At 34.8% G+C, this 21,229-nt stretch overlaps 2 protein-coding genes across 5 annotated transcripts; both read right to left on the bottom strand.

Moving 5' to 3' along the window:
- Nucleotides 1-109: 109 nt before the first annotated feature.
- Mat89Ba (Maternal transcript 89Ba) lies at nucleotides 110-8,233 on the bottom strand. The gene is made up of 14 exons (XM_053755441.2): nucleotides 8,146-8,233; nucleotides 7,006-8,071; nucleotides 6,402-6,672; nucleotides 5,731-5,949; nucleotides 5,272-5,376; nucleotides 5,043-5,185; nucleotides 4,519-4,698; nucleotides 3,652-3,819; nucleotides 3,123-3,423; nucleotides 2,276-2,529; nucleotides 1,877-2,091; nucleotides 1,185-1,370; nucleotides 651-752; nucleotides 110-288 (listed from the first exon to the last, which is right to left on the bottom strand). Exons 1-14 carry the CDS (start codon nucleotides 8,161-8,163, stop codon nucleotides 154-156), a joined length of 3,363 nt encoding a protein of 1,120 aa, XP_053611416.1. The 5' UTR covers nucleotides 8,164-8,233; the 3' UTR covers nucleotides 110-153.
- A 1,067-nt stretch (nucleotides 8,234-9,300) lies between these two features.
- On the bottom strand, nucleotides 9,301-20,738 carry Idh3a (Isocitrate dehydrogenase 3a). 4 transcript variants are annotated; one of them, XM_053755460.1, is made up of 7 exons: nucleotides 20,586-20,738; nucleotides 20,086-20,253; nucleotides 19,546-19,724; nucleotides 17,805-18,020; nucleotides 16,318-16,453; nucleotides 15,695-15,808; nucleotides 9,301-9,983 (listed from the first exon to the last, which is right to left on the bottom strand). In XM_053755460.1, the coding sequence occupies exons 1-7, from the start codon at nucleotides 20,610-20,612 to the stop codon at nucleotides 9,759-9,761; spliced, it is 1,065 nt and encodes a 354-aa protein (XP_053611435.1). In that variant the 5' UTR covers nucleotides 20,613-20,738; the 3' UTR covers nucleotides 9,301-9,758. The 4 variants fall into 4 exon arrangements, with proteins under 4 accessions (XP_053611435.1, XP_053611433.1, XP_053611436.1 ...); XM_053755458.1 differs by having other exon boundaries at nucleotides 20,329-20,632; XM_053755461.1 differs by lacking the exon at nucleotides 9,301-9,983 and adding an exon at nucleotides 10,457-12,866.
- Nucleotides 20,739-21,229: the final 491 nt, after the last annotated feature.

Below are 21,229 nucleotides of genomic sequence, written 5' to 3'. Positions count from 1 at the left end.
GAATATAGGATTTAGGAATAAATCTTTTGCCTAATAAATTCCAACTTACAAGAGGAATAGATTCAAAAATATGGTAAATCTAATCAAATTAATGTAAAACGAAACAACGTAATATTCACATAGTTCCTATATTACACAGCTTAACCTATAGTACTATACATCAAATGTGACGTCACGTACTAAACCTTCGCCTAGAATTCTGAAGTCTTCTATGAGAGCTTGTTTGTTAATCTTGTACTTCGTATCGCCTTTCACTGTTACCGGCGTTAATGCGTTTGCGTTTAAAACCTGTAAAAATATATATTATTCGTCTTATGATTACTAAAACTATTTTCTATCAAGAAATGCAAATTTTAAATGTAGTTATTAGTTACTTTGCGGGTCTAAAACTAGGTATAGATACATTTTTTTATTGCGTCGCTATTCCTTACTTAGGAGACAAAACCAATAGTTGCGAAACTCAAAAGCCACGTTTACCTGTATAGTGCGCTTATAGGTCGAATTGAGATTAAAAAGTGACAGTTTGCTAGCCCATAACCTATGAGAAGAATCTCTAGTTTACAGCCCTTTCCCTTGATGTTTTTATTTTGCTTGCAGACCAGCAATATAGAGTATTCATATACTGTATGATTTTATATTTAAAAAATTACCTGAAATTCTCTCGGCTCATCGATGTCCGGCTTCCACAGAACAGCTATGACGTCACCGCCGTATGAGTCGTGAAAGAAGAGCGCGAATTCGCTGTATGCATGCTGAAAGATTATTAGATTGATTTAAAACAATCATAGGAAACCAAAAGGAACGTAAAAATAATTAGTGACTTCTGTATTCACAGAAATTACCATTCATTAACACGAACGTCAGTAAAATAAAATGAAAAAAGTTCGTGCTAAGTCCCATTATTATATAATTGTGAGTATAAGTTATGATGCGTTTGTCTTATCCGTTACGGCGGAGGACTTTGTTTTATAATACGTAAGGATAATTTATTAAAACTGTCCTTTAGTGTCATATTAAAGCCATGGGCTACCTAGATCCTAAAAAATACACCCTAAAAATGTTGACGATTCAGCGGTGATTAAACAAACCAAACCTTCTTTGTTTTATACTCAGCTAATGTGCGAGTTTTAAAAAATCACCTCTCAAATTATTGTTTTGGAGAGTTCAAACAAGACAGAACTTACCCTTAACTCTTCCAAATAGCACCTGACAGGGTCGAAATCGACCACAGGAATTATATCTTCCGGAAAAGTGGTGGGTAATTTCCGTGACAACGCAGGTCGTTCCACACGCTCCGATGTGTACGGAACCAGGGCAGGATTCAGACGAATTAGGACGTCATAGCCAGATAGTGATGGGACGAAACACGACTGCGGACAGGTAGGACGAATAAATAAAGTATATATATTTTCCTTGCAGCACTTGATCACAATCATAATATGTTTCAGTATACCTTTTGACCATTTACTTTATTGTGTACTTACATGTTGTATTACTGATAAAAAATTATACATAAATTTATATTTAAAAAATGGTAAGCCCTTCTGGCATAATAGGGACCAAATGAGTTTCTTTCGGCATTTCTTCTCAGCAGTGGTCGTTCCGAAATGCTTTGTTTGTAGCTTTGGTAAACATCATTTAATTTAGAATATGACGTGAAAAAGTGCCTGTGAAGGCCTAATTTCTGAATAAATGATTTGATTTTGATAAATTGACAACACTCAACGGCCAACACTGAGCACAATTTTGTTAGAAACAAATTGATAAGTGGAATCCTAACTAATATTATAAATGCGAAAGGAAATACAATTCGCATGGAAAATTTACACGGGAGAAGCCACGGGTAAACGCTAGTACTATATAAAAAACATCTTACCAAAATATTATCCTTCATTTCAATCAACAACGTCCTCTGGAAGTACCGTAGCGTACTATCGGCCAGGATTTTAGCCCTAGCGATAACTTGCGGTGTGGGGTCACGTCTACTCCATATTGCGGGGTGGGCAGCGTCGTATGCCGTTACTATGTGTATGGTGGGGGTCGGGTCCTCGCGAGATGAGAATTGGCGCTCCAATTCGGTTATTTCTTCGCCTGCAATAAAAAGCGTTTATTTATAGGTTTCTTTAAACATATAAATATAACCATGTAAAGTAGAGGATCGAGAGCTCCGACGATCTACGGCAGCTGAAGAAACCGGGATAACTCTATCTCTGTCTCTCTCCCTCTCCCTCTCATCTAAGAGTATCACGATAAACAAAAAACCGTAAAAACTCACGTTTCATATCCTCATTGAAGTCCAATACGATCATTTCCCTTGTCCAATCGGTGTTAGCCAACAACGTGAGCACTCTGACAAGCCCAGCAGTGGGCATAGTGGGTGGCGCTAGTGGGGCACTGTGGACGAACACTGAAGCAACCAGTAGCTCTGCGACCGCGGGGGGCACGTGCGGGGGGGAGAGGAGGTGGGACGACAGCCACCGCTTGAAGAGACACACAGTCGGCCCGAACGACGGGTGTTTCTGGTGTAACCTGAAACAATAAGAATATTTACATTATCGTCGTTTTTGTTACCTAATATTATCTTATTATTATTTGTTACTTTCTTTAATCTCCAATTTACAAATTAAATAGAAATATCATATATAGCAAACTCACAATTTCCATACTTAATGATATAAGCATTATAAAAGTCAACTTTCAAGACAAACAGAAAATTTTATAATACTCGTATTACATATTTTTCAGGCATTCAAAAGTATAGGTAATATTCATTTGTATCAGATTCCAGATTTACTGTACAAATATTAAATATAGAAAACAAATTACTTACTATAAATTAATTATTTTGTTCAATACTAGCGGCCCGTCTCGGCTTCGCTCGGGTAAAAACATAATAAATTGTACCCCTAAACCTTCTTCAGGAATCACTCTATCCATTGGTGAAAACTTCATGAAAATTCGTGCAGTTTTTGAGAAACGGACAGACAGACGTGGTAGAGGACTGTGTTATATAATATGTAAGGATAAGTCTTAAAAATACTAGCATATACTAGATTGGAAATACTAGCATTATGTTTAAATAAATCTATATTAATATGATCATTCAATAAATTATAACTTACCCGTGCAATGCACCTCTCAACCTTGGCATCAAAACAGTTTCACACTGCAGTTTGATACTATCTTCGGTCTCCCTAAACTTGACCACACCATTCTCTATCTCCCTCCTCAATAGCGTTATCTCTTTCGGGTGCGCTATCTCCAGACGGAACACTAAACCGTTTTTGAGGACATCGATGTGTGTTGGATAGGCTTGAGTGGGAAGGGAATATTGCTTTTGCAGTCGCTCAGCGATTTGTAAATTAAAAGCAGCTTTGAGACATCGGAACGCCTCGATGTCGCCCGGCCATTTGCCGCTATGACCTGAAATAATTAAAACGTTTCATTGGCAATCCTATCTCTCTTTTTCATCCTGGCGTATTCCTTATCACACGCCTGGCTGTGACGCCCAATAAAAAAATAATCACAAAATTTTGAAGATTCCGATAGCAACAACAATAGCATTGCCAATGCGGCGGCCTGTAAAATTAGAGACGAATCATGTAAATTTCAAGGTTACTTTTTTACGATGTTGCGTGTCAAAAAACTTACCTAGCTCAATAATCGCTTTGGAAACGGGTGTATATTCGGGAGCGACCGCGTTGCCCTCCCTAGTGATCTCCTTCACTAAGCTGGCGCTGCCGCGCCGCCAGGGGTTGCGCGGCGCGGCGCGCGGCAGCGGCGGCAGGGGGTCGCTGTAGCTGAACACCGGGGACACCCCTGGGGGCAACGTTAGTATTTAGTAGCTTTTTGATAGAAATATAAGTTAATTAATCTATACTAATATTATATAGAGAAAAGATTTGACGACGTCGGTGGCGCAGTGGTAAAGTTCTTGCCACTGAACCGAGAGGTCCCGGGTTCGATACCCAATCGGGTCATGATGGAAAATGGTCTTTTTCTGATTGGCCCGGGTCTTGGATATAGGTATTTGTTATAAATATATTGTATCGTTAAGTTAGTATCCCATAACACATAAGTCTCGAACTTATCTTGAGGCTAACTCAATCTGTGTGATTTGTCCTAATATAGTTATTTATTTATTTGTCTTTTTGTTTGTAATTAATAAACTGAAAATCTATTGGACCAGTTCCAGATTAATAAACTGAAATAGTCCATTCAATTTAAAAAAAACCTTCAGGAACACGACTACTTTGACAGCTAGTACTATATAATGAGCCACTCCGGCACTACATGGGCGACATAGTAACTAAATGTACCAAAAAATTTCAACTCTACAACCTGATTTATCTCATTATAATAATCAATACCACACAAGGTGGCCCCACCCAACTTCTAGTTATATATGGAATAGATATAGTTTATGTCCCGTGGTCAAACATAGGCTGACCTGCGGGGCAACAGTTAGTTATTATATATTTTAATTAGTAAAAGAAATACAATATGTTTGTTACTCACCATATACAGCGCTGACATCTAGCGGCAACTGCGTGAGTTGTCTCAAGTCTCGCCGCAGCTCATCGAACGCCCTCAGCGCCTCCAACGAGCACTGCTCGGTTTGCGCGTCACTGTACTGCTTGCGTGACGTTAGGGTGTCCAGCTGGTCGCATATGTGGAATACATCCGATTGCGGTATGTCTGTAAATAAACGAAGACTTATCAATAAACCACCACTTCAAAGTGACACAAGACCGAAAACAGGGACGGATACCCAGCAGTGGGTTCATGGAGGCGGAAAATGATGATGATATCTATGTAGGATGTCATCGCTTATCTTATTTACGTACGTACTTTTTTATAAACTAGCGGCCCGTCCTGGCTTCGCTCAGTAAAAACCATAATATTATTTTTGTTCGATTTTTATGTTTATACACCTAAATCTATTTAAAAACCCGCATCAAAACCCGTTGCGTAGTTTTAAAGATCTAAGGGGACAAACAGAAGGAAGCTACTTTGTTCCATACAAAAAGGACTTCTCATACCATATTTAGTTTTCATGAGATAGTTGACGATCTGCTTCGTAATTCCGCGTCGTTCCTGCGTTGTCTCTCCGTCCCACACGCACGTCTCTGTGATCGAGCCGTCTTGGAAACGACGCAGCTCAGATTTCTCTCCCCAGAACGACCTGAAATGTATAATACTAGAGATTCGAAGTTATGTTACTAAAATTAAAGATGAATTACTTTTGAATAAACCACCGTCTCAACTCACCTGAATTCTTCAGCCTCAGGTAAATTTGCAGGTGGACCCTTTTCTACAACATTCACACAATGTTCTGGATTCAGAACCAATCCAAACGACAGGTTTTCTTCGTAACTAGAACATAGGTAAGCACATAATAGAAAATGAGAATTTATTAAACATATTGTAAAATATAACGAGTCCTATGACCACAGGATGAACTGTTACGTTCGAAATAAGAGCGACAGAGACAAATATATTATTTTCATATTACTTGACATCTGTCATAGGACTCAAGTTGTATTGTACACTATTCTATTAGTCCTACTGTTTGAGTTTTATCTTAAGTTTGCTCATTTAAGAGCACAAAATAATACTGAAAACCATTTATGTTAAGAATACATAAATACAATTTAAACAAAATATTTATTTACAAGATATCCAAAGAAGTTCATAAAAATTAAACAATTTCATTCTTATCATTCTTACCCTTCTTTCTTAGCTTTTTCCGGCGTTTTCTTAACGGGCCACGAGAAATTAGCATCAACCTGTTGAAGTATCAAATCCACTCTGTTACCGAGACCTTTACTCATCAAACAATGAAGTGTCTCAGTGACCAGCGCTAATTCATCTAAGCCATAATTCAGTTGGGTCTCTTTGGGCACTTTGGATAGCACTGATTGCTTGAGTCTATTTAGGTCTTTGAATCTGAAAAAGACAGTTTATTATGTAAACTAGATGAATATTTTTAGAGTGTTACAATGACTATGCTATTGAATAATACAAACATAATCAGTAATTTTTCAGTAAACAGATTTTTTTTTAACTGAGGATTGTAATCCAATCGGGGCTTAAGGGGAATAAAAGGCTATGGAGACCCAACAGAAATTAATTTAAACATTATATAAATGGGATTATGTAAAACATTTCCTTTAACAGAATAACTAAATTATTTGAGGAGCATTAAGTAAACTAAAAGGTTGAGAACATAAATAGTTAAGAACATTCTAGGAAGTTTCAAAAACGTCTAGTTTATTGCAATTTTATATGCATTTTTTATGTCACCAAAAATGGTAAATTAATGGAGAAAGTATATTTTTCACTTCTTTTTAAGTATATATATGAAAATTCAATTTTTTTAAAATATCAAGAATACATACTTCAAAATGTGATCAAACTGCGTCAAAGGCTGAACTGGGGTCATAAACAATGGTATGAAGCTATTTATATTGCCATTATCAAGCATTTCCACTGCTAATTCACTTTCTCTCTTCAATGCATCATAGGTTCCCCTACACATTTGCCAGAGTAAGTTGTGATAACCAGTTTTATCCAGAAACACTACTGGAAAGTATTGATGGAATTCCTCAATCGCAGGAGAATCACCCTCTTTGTGGAGTGATATACCTTTTTTGTCCCATTCTGAAGATTCTGTAAAGTGTAAACATATGATTTAATGTTTTTTACATTTTACAGAAATATACTTTTCTTTAGCAAGCAAAGAATGTAACATTTTATAATAAGTTTACTATGGTACATAAATAAGTATGGTAACTTTCTGATAAAACATCATATTGTAATCTGACAGATAAAGTAACTTCTAGATACAAATAACTTCACTATTTAACAGTTAACTTCCTACACTTATTAAACAAGTTTTATTCTATCTGTACAATTAACTATATTGTACAGATACATAAGCAATCAGGTGCTTTATATAGTAGCCAGCACTAAAAGGGCTGTTTAATCTGATGAAATACTTACTGATTGCTATCCATACATTTCTTACAATCTGGTAGCTGCTCATGATATTATTAATTCTTTTAATTTGCACCAAATATGCAACCAGCATGCTAACAACATGTCCAGAAACTACCAACTTTCTCTGTCTTATCCAGATTTTTAATAAAACAACAGCTTGTTTCAAATTCTCACTTCTCGATAGAACTTCCTTTAAATACTGTTCATTTATAGACGATGTAAGATCAGATAAGACACTACTGTTATAATATGGTGTTGCAGGTCCAATATCAATACTTTCATTGCCATCTGAACTGAATAACCACGCTTCACGCAAATTGTTACGAGTCGGGCTAAAACGGTGCAGTTTGTATGCATCTTGCTCACAAGACAAATCAATACGAACAGAAACAAAGTTACCAAGTTTCCCTGACGGTTTCAAATCTATTACCGCTTTAGTATCACTACCGTTTATGAAGGAATATTGTAAGTCTTCAATGGTTTCTAGATTTTTCAAATGTGACGCAATAAAAGCTAAGTATGCTGCACGTTTTTTATGATATCTGTAGTTAATTGAGTCATTTTTTGTGTATGTGTCGGCTGGCACTGTGATTTGAATATCAACTCTGAGTTTGGAGTTGATAGGGCAGCCTAAGTTGTAAGACCCAACAATTTCAATACTATTAAACTTGTGAAACTTAAACACACATTTTGTCTTCATTATCTTATTGCTTATTGGCAATTTTACTTTGAGTTTTTTAATAACAGTTTGTTCAGTTAAGTCATATTCGTTGTCATCAGGCGGTATTGACAGTAAATAAGTTTTGAATGTAAGGAACCATTGCTGGAACTTTTTTTCTGTCTTCTCTTTGACTTTGACCTCTTGCAGGACCTCGTCAACTTGTAGCCGGAACAGATTCGAGTTGAATAAGTTCTCTGTTTCACGAAGACGGTTTAGCTCGTTGACTGTCGGTTGCCGGTATAAACCCCTAATGCGTTTCTTTCCTTCGGTATTTCTATCCGTAGCGCTACGCTTCCCATTTTCATTCACCACATCTGCTGTTGTCTCTTCGGATACAGACATATTTAGCTAAAATAATTTGCAAACAATTAACTTTAAGGTATATGTTAAAAACCGAAACATTGGTAGTTTTGAAAACTTACTTTTTTCACAATTGCCATAAGTTTTGATTAGGTTATTAGAATGTAAACAACACGCTTGCTACTTGCTACAATGTGATCTTGATTGACAGACATTGACAGATTCATTTCATTGACTTTGACAGTTTCTTTTTTATTTATTTGCTTAGGTTGGCTATTCTTATTCTCAAGTGATAGCTTTAAACGATTAAAACCGATATTCATGGATGACATCTCTAAGTCTTGTGTTGTCATAATAAGCATAGGCTTATTATGACAACACAAGACTTAAAATGATGTAATCAACCGGAAATTAGTATAATGGGCGGCATATTTTAAATTTGTTTCTACTCAGTCGCGATAAAAAAAATTCCACCGCGCGCACAGCCCTTCTAAATCTATGAAAAATACATTTATTTAGATTTTAAAGTTTTGGGAAAGACCTACACACATTGTCAGAAATGGGCAATTGCGTTAACCCGACACTGGTTTATAACCAAGTTATACCCGTTTCAACTCAGCAAAATCACCAATAAATAATTATATTTTAAATCTACACAAACTAATAATTTATGTTCTTGAGTAACAGTTTATACAAAAATCATTGCAACTTATTTATGTGATAAGTAACTATTAGATCTTATAGAAAATCAAGTTATTTTGAAGACATGATTACCTATTTAAGAAAATACGACATACCTGCTTACAAGAATGAGAATTATAATAAAATTGTAAACAATTATTTCTTTCTATCATCTGAGAACATTCCACCCGAGTTACTTCCTTAGGCGACAGAAATCGAGGTGTCGATTTCTTTAATTGACGTCTTAAATCCTTGCTGTCGAAGGGCAGTTTTCGGGTTTGAGTGCTCGTCTTTAACCTAGTTCGGTAGCCATAGCCCACCTCTTACAAAACTTCGGCGAGTCTCCTGCGCGCTATTCGTAGGCAGCGTATTCGCCCAAACGTGGAGCTATTCACGCTCCACCAGCCTGGCATCTCCGTTAAGAGTAATACTGTTCTGTGCTTCATGCGATTTTCACCAATAGATAGTGTGGTTTGTGGTTTTAGGGGTATTATTATATTTTCACCCGAGCGAAGCCCGGATGGTCCGCTAGTTAAGTACTATATAATGTAACTTTTAAATAGACTGTTGTAGGTATGTAATGAAAGTCAGTATTATTTAAAAAAACAATTTATTCTCTACTTAAAAATTATTGAATAATAAATTAAACTTAATATGATTACTCAATAATCATAATAACATTGTATGTAAAATCAGTGGTAAAATCGGTCTAAATCACTCACTATACCTATCTACATGTGAAATAAATATCAATATAATGGCATGGGATAATGATAGATTGATCAAAGAATATTTACATAATACGTATGTATTTATATTTGTAATAAACTTACAATTTCTCAGTACTATGCAAGTGTATGCAAGCCATATTACTGTCGGTAACTGCAGCACCTAAATATATATAGTAGTTATACTACTTTTAATACTTCGGTATAAGTATAATTTACAAATTTTATCGTAAATACATCACGGAATATTATTTTGCCCATTTGTTTTTGCTTTTATTCCTGGGTGTTACTTATTCGAGGAAATGGCACAAGTTTCTGCTGCGATTTTACAAATTAGCGATGATAGCGTTAGTGTACTCGCTGCATTTGCCGGTGCCTCCAAGGTCCCCGGTAAGGCTTTTTCCCTCCTTGAGGACTGTGTAGCAAGCGTTTTGTACTCGGTCAGCATGTTCGTTGAGCTGAAGGTGTCTAAGCATCATTATAGCAGACAGCAGCAGAGCAGTAGGGTTCGCCATGTCCTTTCCAGCGATGTCGGGAGCTGTACCGTGTACCTATAATAAGGAATAGATATTATCGTATAAATATTATAAAACACGTACACGTTCCAATCATTTAGTTAGGCGTGCATTAGCCTCATTAACTTATTCAACAACATTGGACTCGGCTGCACAATTTACATTTGACTAACACATTATTTTCTTTGCCACATAATTATTTACCTATCTAACTTTTCATCACGATAATCTCATCTACTGCTCTCCCGTTGATTGACCACTGAAAATAATAACTAGGCAAGGAAAGTGCAGGCAGGGAATAAGTGATAAATGTAAAATCATCACAGTGCCCAAAAGCTACTAGTATAAGATTCAGGGCTGCCTGACAAATAGTACAGTATCAATCAGTGCATCTTGTGTGTGCACTAGTGCTACACACAAGATGCACTTTATTTCAGGGAGTATATAATCCGTGGTCGATATTCTCCATTACTTTATTCAAAAGCATCACGTAATTCAAACAACCAAAATCGATTTGAAATCTTTATTATCACTTTTATTTACATAAATAAACCAAATAAATTAAACGTCTAAACTTGTATTCTTACAGTAATTCATGTACTGGTCAATATTGGCTACATTATTTTATATAAATTAAAAAAACTATAGTTTATTGCCAGATTACATCTGAAAGCAAATAAAAAAATAAATAGAGGCGAACTTATAGTCACTAATAACGCGGAATTTACCCTGCAACTGCAGCGTTATGCTTAACTAAATCGCTAAATAATCACATAAAAAGGAACATAATTATATATCACGCAAATAACGCAAAAAATACAGATAAATTACGCTTTATAGCATAAAATTTATACCAATGTTTTATTTTTATTGTTTCTTTTACATGCCACCCATGCTTTTACTATATTCTTAAAATGTTTTCCAAATTGTATCCCCGAAATGGCTGAGACGTGGAATGGACACTTATTACATTTTAAGGATATTTTGTGTTGCGAAATGCGTGAAAAATACTGTTATGTGGCACGATGATGGTGTGAGAATGATTAAAATTAGTACATTAGTAAAACGCATATTTATAATAAAAGCTTTTAAAAATGTGTTATTGTTTTATCAAGAATTGAACTGTGTGAATTATGATTTTTTTAATTTTTTTTAAATTATGGTAACGATTGCAATTAATTAATACTAGAATATATAACGTAAGATCAATAATAATTTCATTAATTTGCCGTTTTAATACTGCTCGTAGTCACGTCAACATGTAGTATTTAGAAAGCCTAGGCAAAGATTACTAACTAGTTACTTCGTAAAACCTTTAGTTTCAAAGCTAAAGAAATGATAAACAAGACCTCAAATTGAAAAAAAATAGTTGCAGTGATATTTTAAAAAACTTAAAAAAAAAATCAAAACTACTTAAAAATTCTAAAATAAAAGTATGAAAACTGAAGTTTAACCCGTTTTGTTTAAAGTTTTGAGTGAACACGCCCTGTTTTCATTGCAGTTAACAAGATTCCTAAGCCTTTCCACGAAATGTGCATTAGGTATCAAGTACACATTTTTTAATGTAATTTAATCGTCACGATTGCATATCCTTCGTTGGCTTCTGTACAAACCCAACATAAGGGCTGGTATACACAATGAAGTTTGAGTATTTAGGTTAATCGATATTAATACACAATTTAGTTGACTAAATTCATTCATTACTTCTATCGATTAACTTTAAAACTTAATTATCTGCATAATAACTTAATACTTACGTACAAAACAGTCATAAGTATAGGCCACGAAGTCAAAAGCTAAAATTGTCCATTATACAATAAAAAATGCACACAAAACAGCCAATGTATAGTTAAGTTACTCATAGATTATTAATAAATTAATGTTAACATGCAACTAAATTAGCTCGAACGAAACATAAGCGTTAGTAATACTTTTGAATATTTAGTAAATGTAAAATTTATGTTGAAAAATAATATCCTAAGTAACTGAACTTCTCAATATTTAACTAATTGCAGATCTAAGTCCTAAGAATGCATTGATATAAAATACTCACATAATACTTCTTTGGCAGTCACACCATTCCGTCGCAACAGCGACTCCCAATAAATAAACTTAATATCGAGTCTATCAGAGACACAAAGAAAAATGATTAACAATGGGCTATATAAATGCATTGACTACTATAAAATTCATAGTGTTGCATAGACAAAATTTACTGTATGTTGTATTATCTCTCAGAGAAAACTGGTTAGAAGAAAACATTCATATATATGAAGTATACTTGAATTCGTATGCGATCCAGCCGCAAACATTGTATATGTACTATTTTAATGCATGAATGTCTACCTTGATACCAAGGTACAGAAATCCCTATTTAATAGATTAATACAAAGTTAATACGCATTTAGTTAGATGTTAGTCAATTTGATCTATCATAACGCAATATTTGTTTTGATCACTGCAATATTTGTGGACAAGACAATGATAAGTGTACTAAATTTAAAAGTGTATAAAATCGGATTTCCTACAGATTTATTTCATTTGGAAATGGAAACAAGCGCGATAATTTTCTGAAATCTAAAAAAATTAAGACTAAAATAAATTTTTAAATTGACTAATAACCCTACGTCAGACTTCAAAATGACCTTTCATATAAACTCTACATTGGCAATAACAGTGACCAAAACGTTCTGCTTACAAATTCTTTATGATTTCAGCCGTGTAAGCACTGCATGTGCTTTTCCCCCCCAAATCCCCGGTGAGAACTTTGCCTTCCTTTAAAACCTTGAAACATGCAGCTTCTATTTTGTTTGCGTGATCATGTAAATTAAGATGTCGCAGCATCATGACGGATGAGAGGAGCAGAGCCGTGGGATTGGCTTTGTCTTGACCGGCGATAGCTGGCGCAGTCCCGTGTACCTGGAATTTTAATGATAATTAAAAAATGCGTCACAAATCAAACTCGACAGAATCAAGACTGGAAATTGCAGCGCTACTTCTTGTTTGACGACTATATGTAAACTGCTATATTGAATTTTAAAAAATACATTACATTTCAATTACAATTTTATTTTAAAAAAAGTTGATGTTTTCTCATTTTTTCATCTCAACTAAGAGCGCCGCTAATTCCAGTTTTGATTGATCGAGTGATGTTCAATGCACGATGCTTGTTAGGTTACTGAATGGACAAACATGGAATAGTTATTATAATATAATATGCAGTATTATGTAATGCAATTACCAAAATGTAGTAGTTTGAGACATGAACATTAGCCAAAATGTCATTTGTTATTCTCACGCATTTGAAAAAAAGGCGACGTTCTAATCAATTTACTTCAAAGGTTTTCAAAGTTTTTGCATTCTCTAAAAATCACAATCGAAAAGGTTGATCGAACGCCTCGAATCGAACGGTACTTTTTTTATGGAAAATTTGCTTTAATTCTTTAAGAAAATTGAGGACATGTGATGATTCGAACGCGAACTTTTTTCGATTGTGTGGCAGACCAGACCCAGTCTAGCAACGTATCGTTTTTCAAAACCATTCAGGACCTTATAAGAGAATCATCAGTATTTTTATCATGGAATAGATTTATTTATTGTCATGTTAACTCCATTATATTTACAATGGATTTTTAATGGAAAAATTTAAATGATTCATTGTGGATAAACCAAATACATTGTTCCATATCATACGTGAGTATCACAAGTTATTAAATGCAAAAATCTGTTTATCAAAGCCAGACTTTGGGTTGGGTTTGATAACATTGATAGATTATCTTGCAAAAGTCAATGTATTACAATATATATCATTCAATGATATCATTTCTGGATTATTCATTATCTCTATTCATTATCTCCGGTGCCACAATTGAAATCTGCCCACTTGACAATCTTGTTTTGCAATGTCAATGTCTCAGAAAAACATAAAACTAGCTTCGTTGTCTATGGACCTAGAATAATTTAGTCTAGCACCATTTATGACAGGTAGAACATTATTTATATAATTAAATTGAATATTTCTTTATATTACTCTTAATTATCTAACCAATGACGTGTGTGTAATATCTCAAGAAACCACTTGAGATATTACACACACGTCATTGGCGCGTTAGATTTGTTATTTATTCAATATATTCTACACAATACTGCATTTTATAACCAGAAAAATGTTAACAAGACGACATAAACAAAACATCTTGACTTGACAACACATTCAAATATATATTTGAAAAATAGAGGATATACATACATAAATTAAAGTATGAGCAAGTGTTGTACATCTAAATTAGTAATTTTTTGAATGTAAAATGTTATGCAAATTGCTTTAAAACATGAATGTTTTGCTAAGTAAAATGTATGAACAGTTTTTAATTATAAATTTAACATATTCGGCAAAAAATATAAATATTCATTTAAATTTTAATGGTAATTTCATTTAAATTTAAATGGCAATCACACTAATTTTAATGTGAAAGTTTGTATGTATATTTGTTACTCATACGCCAGAACGGCTGATCAGATCTGGATTAAAATGGGAATTGATATACGCAGATCAAAAATACTTCCAAAGTGACATTGATTAGTTGTCGTATCACACAAAACATCATGCGGTTAAAGTGAAACAGATGGATAATATGACAAGGACACATTTATTTTTCACAGGACATTTATAACAACCCATTCAATAAAGTTTGATGACATATACTAGTTACAGACGATCCGATGATATCAGTTTGATGAGTTAAAAACCTAGCTTTAGGCGTTACCAGAATCTGAAAGATTTCAGAGCAATTCCTAGAAGCTAATTTTCATTAATTGACAAGCAAACTTTAATGGGATGGAGAAAATGCGTTTAGTTTCATCACACCCACACCTGTTAGAGACATTCTTAATAGCTTCAAACCCGACTTACGTTGTAAAATTCATTTTAGCTTGATTCCTCACATCACAGTTTCACTGATTAAACAATAGAATGTAGATATGCTACGTTTATATGATAAACATACACAAATTTAATATAAATAATACGGATATAATTATTTTGTGCGAAATAAAATATGTGCACAGAAGCAGCCCGTAGGAGATGTTATTACGCGAATTGTATACCTGCTTAATTAACACTTGAGTATATAAGAATTATGTCAGTGAATCACATATGGTTTTATAAAATAATAATAAACGAATATAATAGAAATAAAAACAAATAAAGCCTAACCACTGGACAACTATCACAATCAAATAAAGTACCCCATGGAAATCAATAAAATTAGACCGTTTACAATTAAAATGACATTAGACCACGTAGATCTCTCAGTTGTGACTACTTATACTACTATACTTAACTGTAGTGCTATCAGAGATAGTTAAAAATAGAGTTGATCATCATCAACCGCCTACCCTTATCAAACTTTATGTAGAATGTGTACAGAATGTCAATCTCCTCTACTTCTCCATGTCTGATGTTTACTAATGTGTATATGTATAGTTCTTGTATTTTTTCTATATTCCAAGTACTTATTTCTGTTTTATTTTTGTTCAAGTTTTTAAAATAGGTATAGCTAGCTATATAGTATCCGTGGAAAACATTATGGTTCACGCGGGTCAAGACTATACAGTCTTGACTTCTTACTGAGCGGAGACCATTTTATTACAATAATAAATTATAATAATTTGTCCAATTGTTTCAAACAAATGTTGTTTTTTCTTTCTGAAAATAATACTTGATATAAAAATGAAATACTACTTACAGATTCAAACAGAGCACCATTCTTGCCGATGTTACCCGACGGTGTGAGACCCAGTCCTCCGACCAAACCCGAGCACATGTCAGACATGATGTCACCATACAAGTTTGGCATCACCTGGAAACCACAATAGAAGCAAAGTTCAATTTTATTATTTTAGTAATTATACAGGTTAACAACATTAGCGTTTGTCATACGGTCACCCTAGGTTAAGACTACTTCCATATCCACTCCCGTGGATTTTCCCGTGGGTTTTTTCCTGAGCTTATAAGCATCAATAGCACCCTAAAAAAGGGTCACTTCAGGCTGGCGTCAGTAGTAAAATCCTTTAACTATAAAGCACCTCTTGCCCCCTGTCCCCCCCTAACATATGTTAGGAGGCAGTCAGGTCAGGACAATCTAATGTTGGCCACCAATGAGGCTGTGGCCATGCTGCAACACCTGTCTGAGAAAATATAAAATAGAAACGTTCTTCCGAGTGTCTTATTGCTAGCACTGATTACAGATTTTATTCAAATTGCTTTAAGGCTGATTTACAATTCGCTACAAACATCCAGTTGCAAGCACTCGCCATACACATAGAAATGTTGGAAGAGATTCGACGCGCACAGAACGTTTTTACTTACCAAGACGTCAAACTTGGACGGGTCCTGTACCATGTTGAGACAGACAGTGTCGAGGTATCGCTCCTCGAACTTAATGTCGGGGTACTTGGTCGCCAGCTCGCGGCAACACCGCAGGAACAGACCATCAGACATACGCCTAGAATTTATTTTATGGTCAGGTCAAAGGTGAAAGACATGTGAAAGAAAATAAAACTTAAGCAAATGCGATCAAATTATATTACCGTTAAAGCCTACATGGTACTGTTGACCTAGAATCATGAATTAGCAAGAGAGAACTTACATTTTTTCAGATTTTTATCACATAATGTCACATATTGTGTATTGATGCAATAATAGATTTTTATAAATTAGGTAGGCTCTATACCTACCTACTGTATAAATAATGTTTTATACATCTAAAATTCTAAATATAACTTATATTGCTAGTATACAAGTATGTCTTCTATTTAAGCATTTTGCCTGATTCTTCCGCCTCCATAGAGTAGAGCCCAGGGTCCACTCTCCTACTTTTTCTTCTCTACTTATCTTAAAGAAATAATTTAAAAGTCGCCCTTGAATTGCAGGTCACAATAAAAGTAATTTTAAGAACTGATACCAAGCTGAACCGGTTTGCACTACCTTCTAACTTCGTCGCACATGTAATGCAATATACCAGAGAATTAGCGCCAATAAACGCTGGCAACATGATAACATTATATCCAATGTGTTAATTATTCCATTTGAAGATCTGATATAGGTAGCTAAACAATGAAAACTCAAGTAAAAATCATTGAGGTGGAAGTCTCGATAACTATTGCTCTGTAGTTATGCAACAATATTGATTTGGATAATGAACTGACTAGCCTTCCAATTAAATGGCAGATTTAACCAGATGGCTGCGACATATACATAGGTGGTGGTGTAATGGTTAAGACGCCCGCCTGTGGATCGAAGGTCCCTGGTTCGAATCCTACTCGTGCCACATGAGTTTGTATACCAATCTGACTCATGTATAGTAGTTTTCATCGACCACCACTTACTTCCGGTGAAGGAAAACATCGTGAGGAAACCTGTACACACTGGTTGATTATTAACTTGTGCGTGAAATGGAGAAGGCAATGGCAAACCGCACTCCATTAATAATGCAAAGAAAGTTATTGTGTGTGATTAATTCCACGTAATGACCACGACTCACAGGCATGAGGAATACGACTATGAAGAGAAAGAGTTCTAACAGAAGCAACATTCTTGCTTTTTGTGTTACTACATTATGTGTCACTCGGCACTTGGATCTAATCTATGAATAAAGTATGTGAAGAGCTCTTCTACCTCCACATATCATAATTGTATCATCATAATTGTAGTCTTAAGTTTATTTACAAACAAAAATCTAGTAATACAAATCTTTCCTCTTCATAATATAGAAGCATAGATAAGCCATATACTAAGTAGGTACTAGCTATATTAAACATGCTAATCTCTAGGACCTAGGTCTAGGTCAAACTCACATGATATTGGCCTTGTGGACAGCGGTGACCTTCTTCCTCTTGTTGTCACGGGCGAACTGGAACGCGAACTCGGCTACCCGCTTGCTGGCCTCCTCTGTGATCAATTTGATTGACTGAACAACTCCATCAACAATCTCGTGTTCAATGCCAGAGTATTCACCTTCTGTGTTCTCTCTGATCGTCACTACATCTACGTCATCGTAGAGGGTTTTGATACTGTGGAAAATAAATTATTAAATTTAAAACTGCACTCATATTGAAATCTGGTGTTTTGGCACAAAATGATATGATCTGTGAACTCAGATATAATTTGACCTTTAGCAGCAGACATGTCTAGGTTGTTAGGGGTATCCTGATATAACATTGTGTTGATCCCAAAGGCACAGACATATTTCTTTTTATATATCAATAATGTGCCAAAGAGAACATGAGTAAAGATTAAGGCAAACACTAGTATCCAAAAAATATAGCATTTGAGCGATAAGCGTACGCACGTATTTAAATGAAGGTGTGATAAGAGTTTTTCCGGATTATTTGATAACTTTATCTCAAAAATTCGTTGGTGTCATGATAAATTGGCCGTCAATGAAAACATACAGTTGCAAAAAAAAGCAACATTCACCCTATCTTTGCGAAATATCATACTACTCCACATTTGTTTAAATTGAGCTGTCTTAGGATATAAGACACTAGGTACCCTAAGACTTAAAAATATATCAGAGTTTGCATTTTCATTATGATCTATGCACTTCCACCAAATACATTACGGAAATTTCTCTCATATAATAATGATAGTAATCATATCAATGAGTATTATACCTTGATAGTATAAAAACAACATCTTCACATGGGTAAAACTATATAAAACAAAGTAGGCTATGTTACTCCTGGTAGGTTTCATCTATTTCTGGGTTAATTTTCATCAAAATCGGCCCAGTAGTTTTTGAGTTTACTTATAAAGAACCAAAAATACAAATGTTTTCTCTTTATGTTATCTCTACAAAAGTATGGATTTTTAACAGCAATAGTATTCACAAAGTTCACAGTAAGATACATTATGTGCTCCAAAAATGTTCTATCCACATATGTACTTTCATTGTCTCTGTTGCTTATATAAAACCTTGTCATTGACATAATTATCATTTGAACTCTCAGAATTACCTAATCACAGTAATTAATAATGTTCATTATATTTATAGTCAATAAAATTTGACCTGTGAACAGAGAAAAAAAAACTAGGTGATATAGGTACTAGGAATATTACAATAACTCTTATCATGGAAAATTTTGAGTTCTTTTAGTTATTCCATGTAAAATTTCACACTAAAATGAACTATTAAAATAAAAAGTATTAAAAAAAATATTCCAGAACCATATAGGTATTAGAATGAACTTTCAATAGAAGGAATTTCAATAGATAGAAAAAAAACCAGAGACAGGAATACATGGAAAGATAGTGGGGAGGCAGTGGGACATGATGGAAAAAAAATCTAATAAATAACAATCCTTAAATTAAAAATTTGCAAAGTATAACAGACTTTGGGACAAAATATTTCAACAGAAAAATGTAAATTTCCTTGCATTACAAATAAATATTTATTATAATTATTGAAAATACTATTTATAAAAATGGAGGAATTGGCCTGCTGTAGGACATATAAACAGGGTATGAAAAAAACATAGCTTTGCTTTTTTCAAAATGCTGTATAATAATAATAAATTTAATACATAAGGCACTTACCCGTCTAAGCTCTTGCATGGTCTGACATTAGCATAAAGATCAAACTCTTTCCTGAGAGCCAGATTCAAGGACCGGTAGCCCTTTCCGACCGGGGTCATCAATGGACCCTTTAGGCCGATTTTATTGGCATTCACAGAGTCAATAGCCTTCTGTGGGATACCAAATTTTCCATCCGGACCCTAAAATAATCAAATTAGTTTTTATAACATTATTTTATGCAGCATAACCTTTATTAACTTTAACTTATGCCCTACTGAGTATAAGTTTATGCTACAAAAAGGTTTGTTAGTAAGAACTACAGATATATAATCAGTATAAAATTATAAATTGATAACTGCAAACAGATATCATGTGACGTGTTGTTTCGCCATAGCGTATTATTCCGCCCTAAAATACAGTCCAAAATTTAAAGAATTTTTTACGCTGACCGGGCTTCCCGGCTTCACAACCCCGAACGCAACTGGGATGCCATCCATGTAGAGACTACTGCAAAGAGTTGCGAACTGCAAAGAGTTATTATCATTTTTATTTAAGACTTACCCTGACAGCTGTTACATCAACTTCATCCCATTCAATAGGCACTTTGGCTGCTTCAAAGATTTTTTGCACGGCCACCGTGATCTCAGGCCCGATGCCATGGCCGGGGATCAACGTCACCTTCCTAACGCCTGTGCTGTACTGTGCCGCACCAGCTCGCCCCGTCGGCACCTGCCACCAATATCAAAAATTCACGTCTAACCTCTCTCCACATCATCAATGAATCCAACAGAAAATAATGTTAACCTCGTCATTCCCGCCCCTGGGCGATGCAGTCCCACCGCTGGCAGCTGGCTCGAACCACTTCAGCAAACCTTCTAACACTTTACTCTCACGAATGGGCCTCAAAAGCGCATTTATGTAATTCTTCGACATAACTATACTATGTCTATTTTTGGATGAATGTAATATTGGACTAATCTACTTTTTACAGCTAAATTAACACAGGTGGCATGCAACTCTTCGTAATCAAAGTTAGTACAAAACACTTAACTGCAACTTACAATTTTCCTGATTAATCTTGCAGCCATTTCAATAATTTTTGTAATTCGACGAACGGGCGATAACTCCGCGGTGAAGGGCGGAGGGGGAGGAAATTGCTGCGGGCGCCACTTCGCCGCCGCGACGACGCATGACCGGATACAGTTTTCAAGGACATTGACAGGAAAAATATCAGAAGACGAAGATATATTTTACTAAACAGCCCATTGCATGATTATTCCACAAAATATTTGTCTAAATATACTTATCTAATTTAATATTTAGAGAAAAGATATATAGAAATAAATAATACATAATTTCATTATATGTATGTAATTAGATGTTGCTCGAAGCACTCGAGGCCTCAGCTTCACTAACGGCGAAAAGAATAATGTGCATATCATTCAAACTTTCAGCTACCCGTTCTTGAGAGTTGAGGTTTTTAACTATATACCATCTAAATATCAAAATCAGTCCAATAAAAAATGAACTATAGGACAAGGGCTATAAGACGGACAAGGAACTAAATAATATTTATTTCTTTTATGAGAATGTAGAGATACAAAATTTTACGGTGTCTATAGCTCTCTCTGTACATTGTATAAAGTGTTACGGTTTATAGACTGCAGTATAGAGCCATCGAATAAAAAAATTTTGACGATTATTT

This window comes from Plodia interpunctella, chromosome 15 (genome assembly GCF_027563975.2).
Source record: "Plodia interpunctella isolate USDA-ARS_2022_Savannah chromosome 15, ilPloInte3.2, whole genome shotgun sequence".
Taxonomy (NCBI): Eukaryota; Metazoa; Arthropoda; class Insecta; order Lepidoptera; family Pyralidae; genus Plodia; species Plodia interpunctella.
The sequence above is the reverse complement of the archived record's forward strand: the minus strand, read 5'-3'. Positions and strand labels throughout refer to the sequence as shown.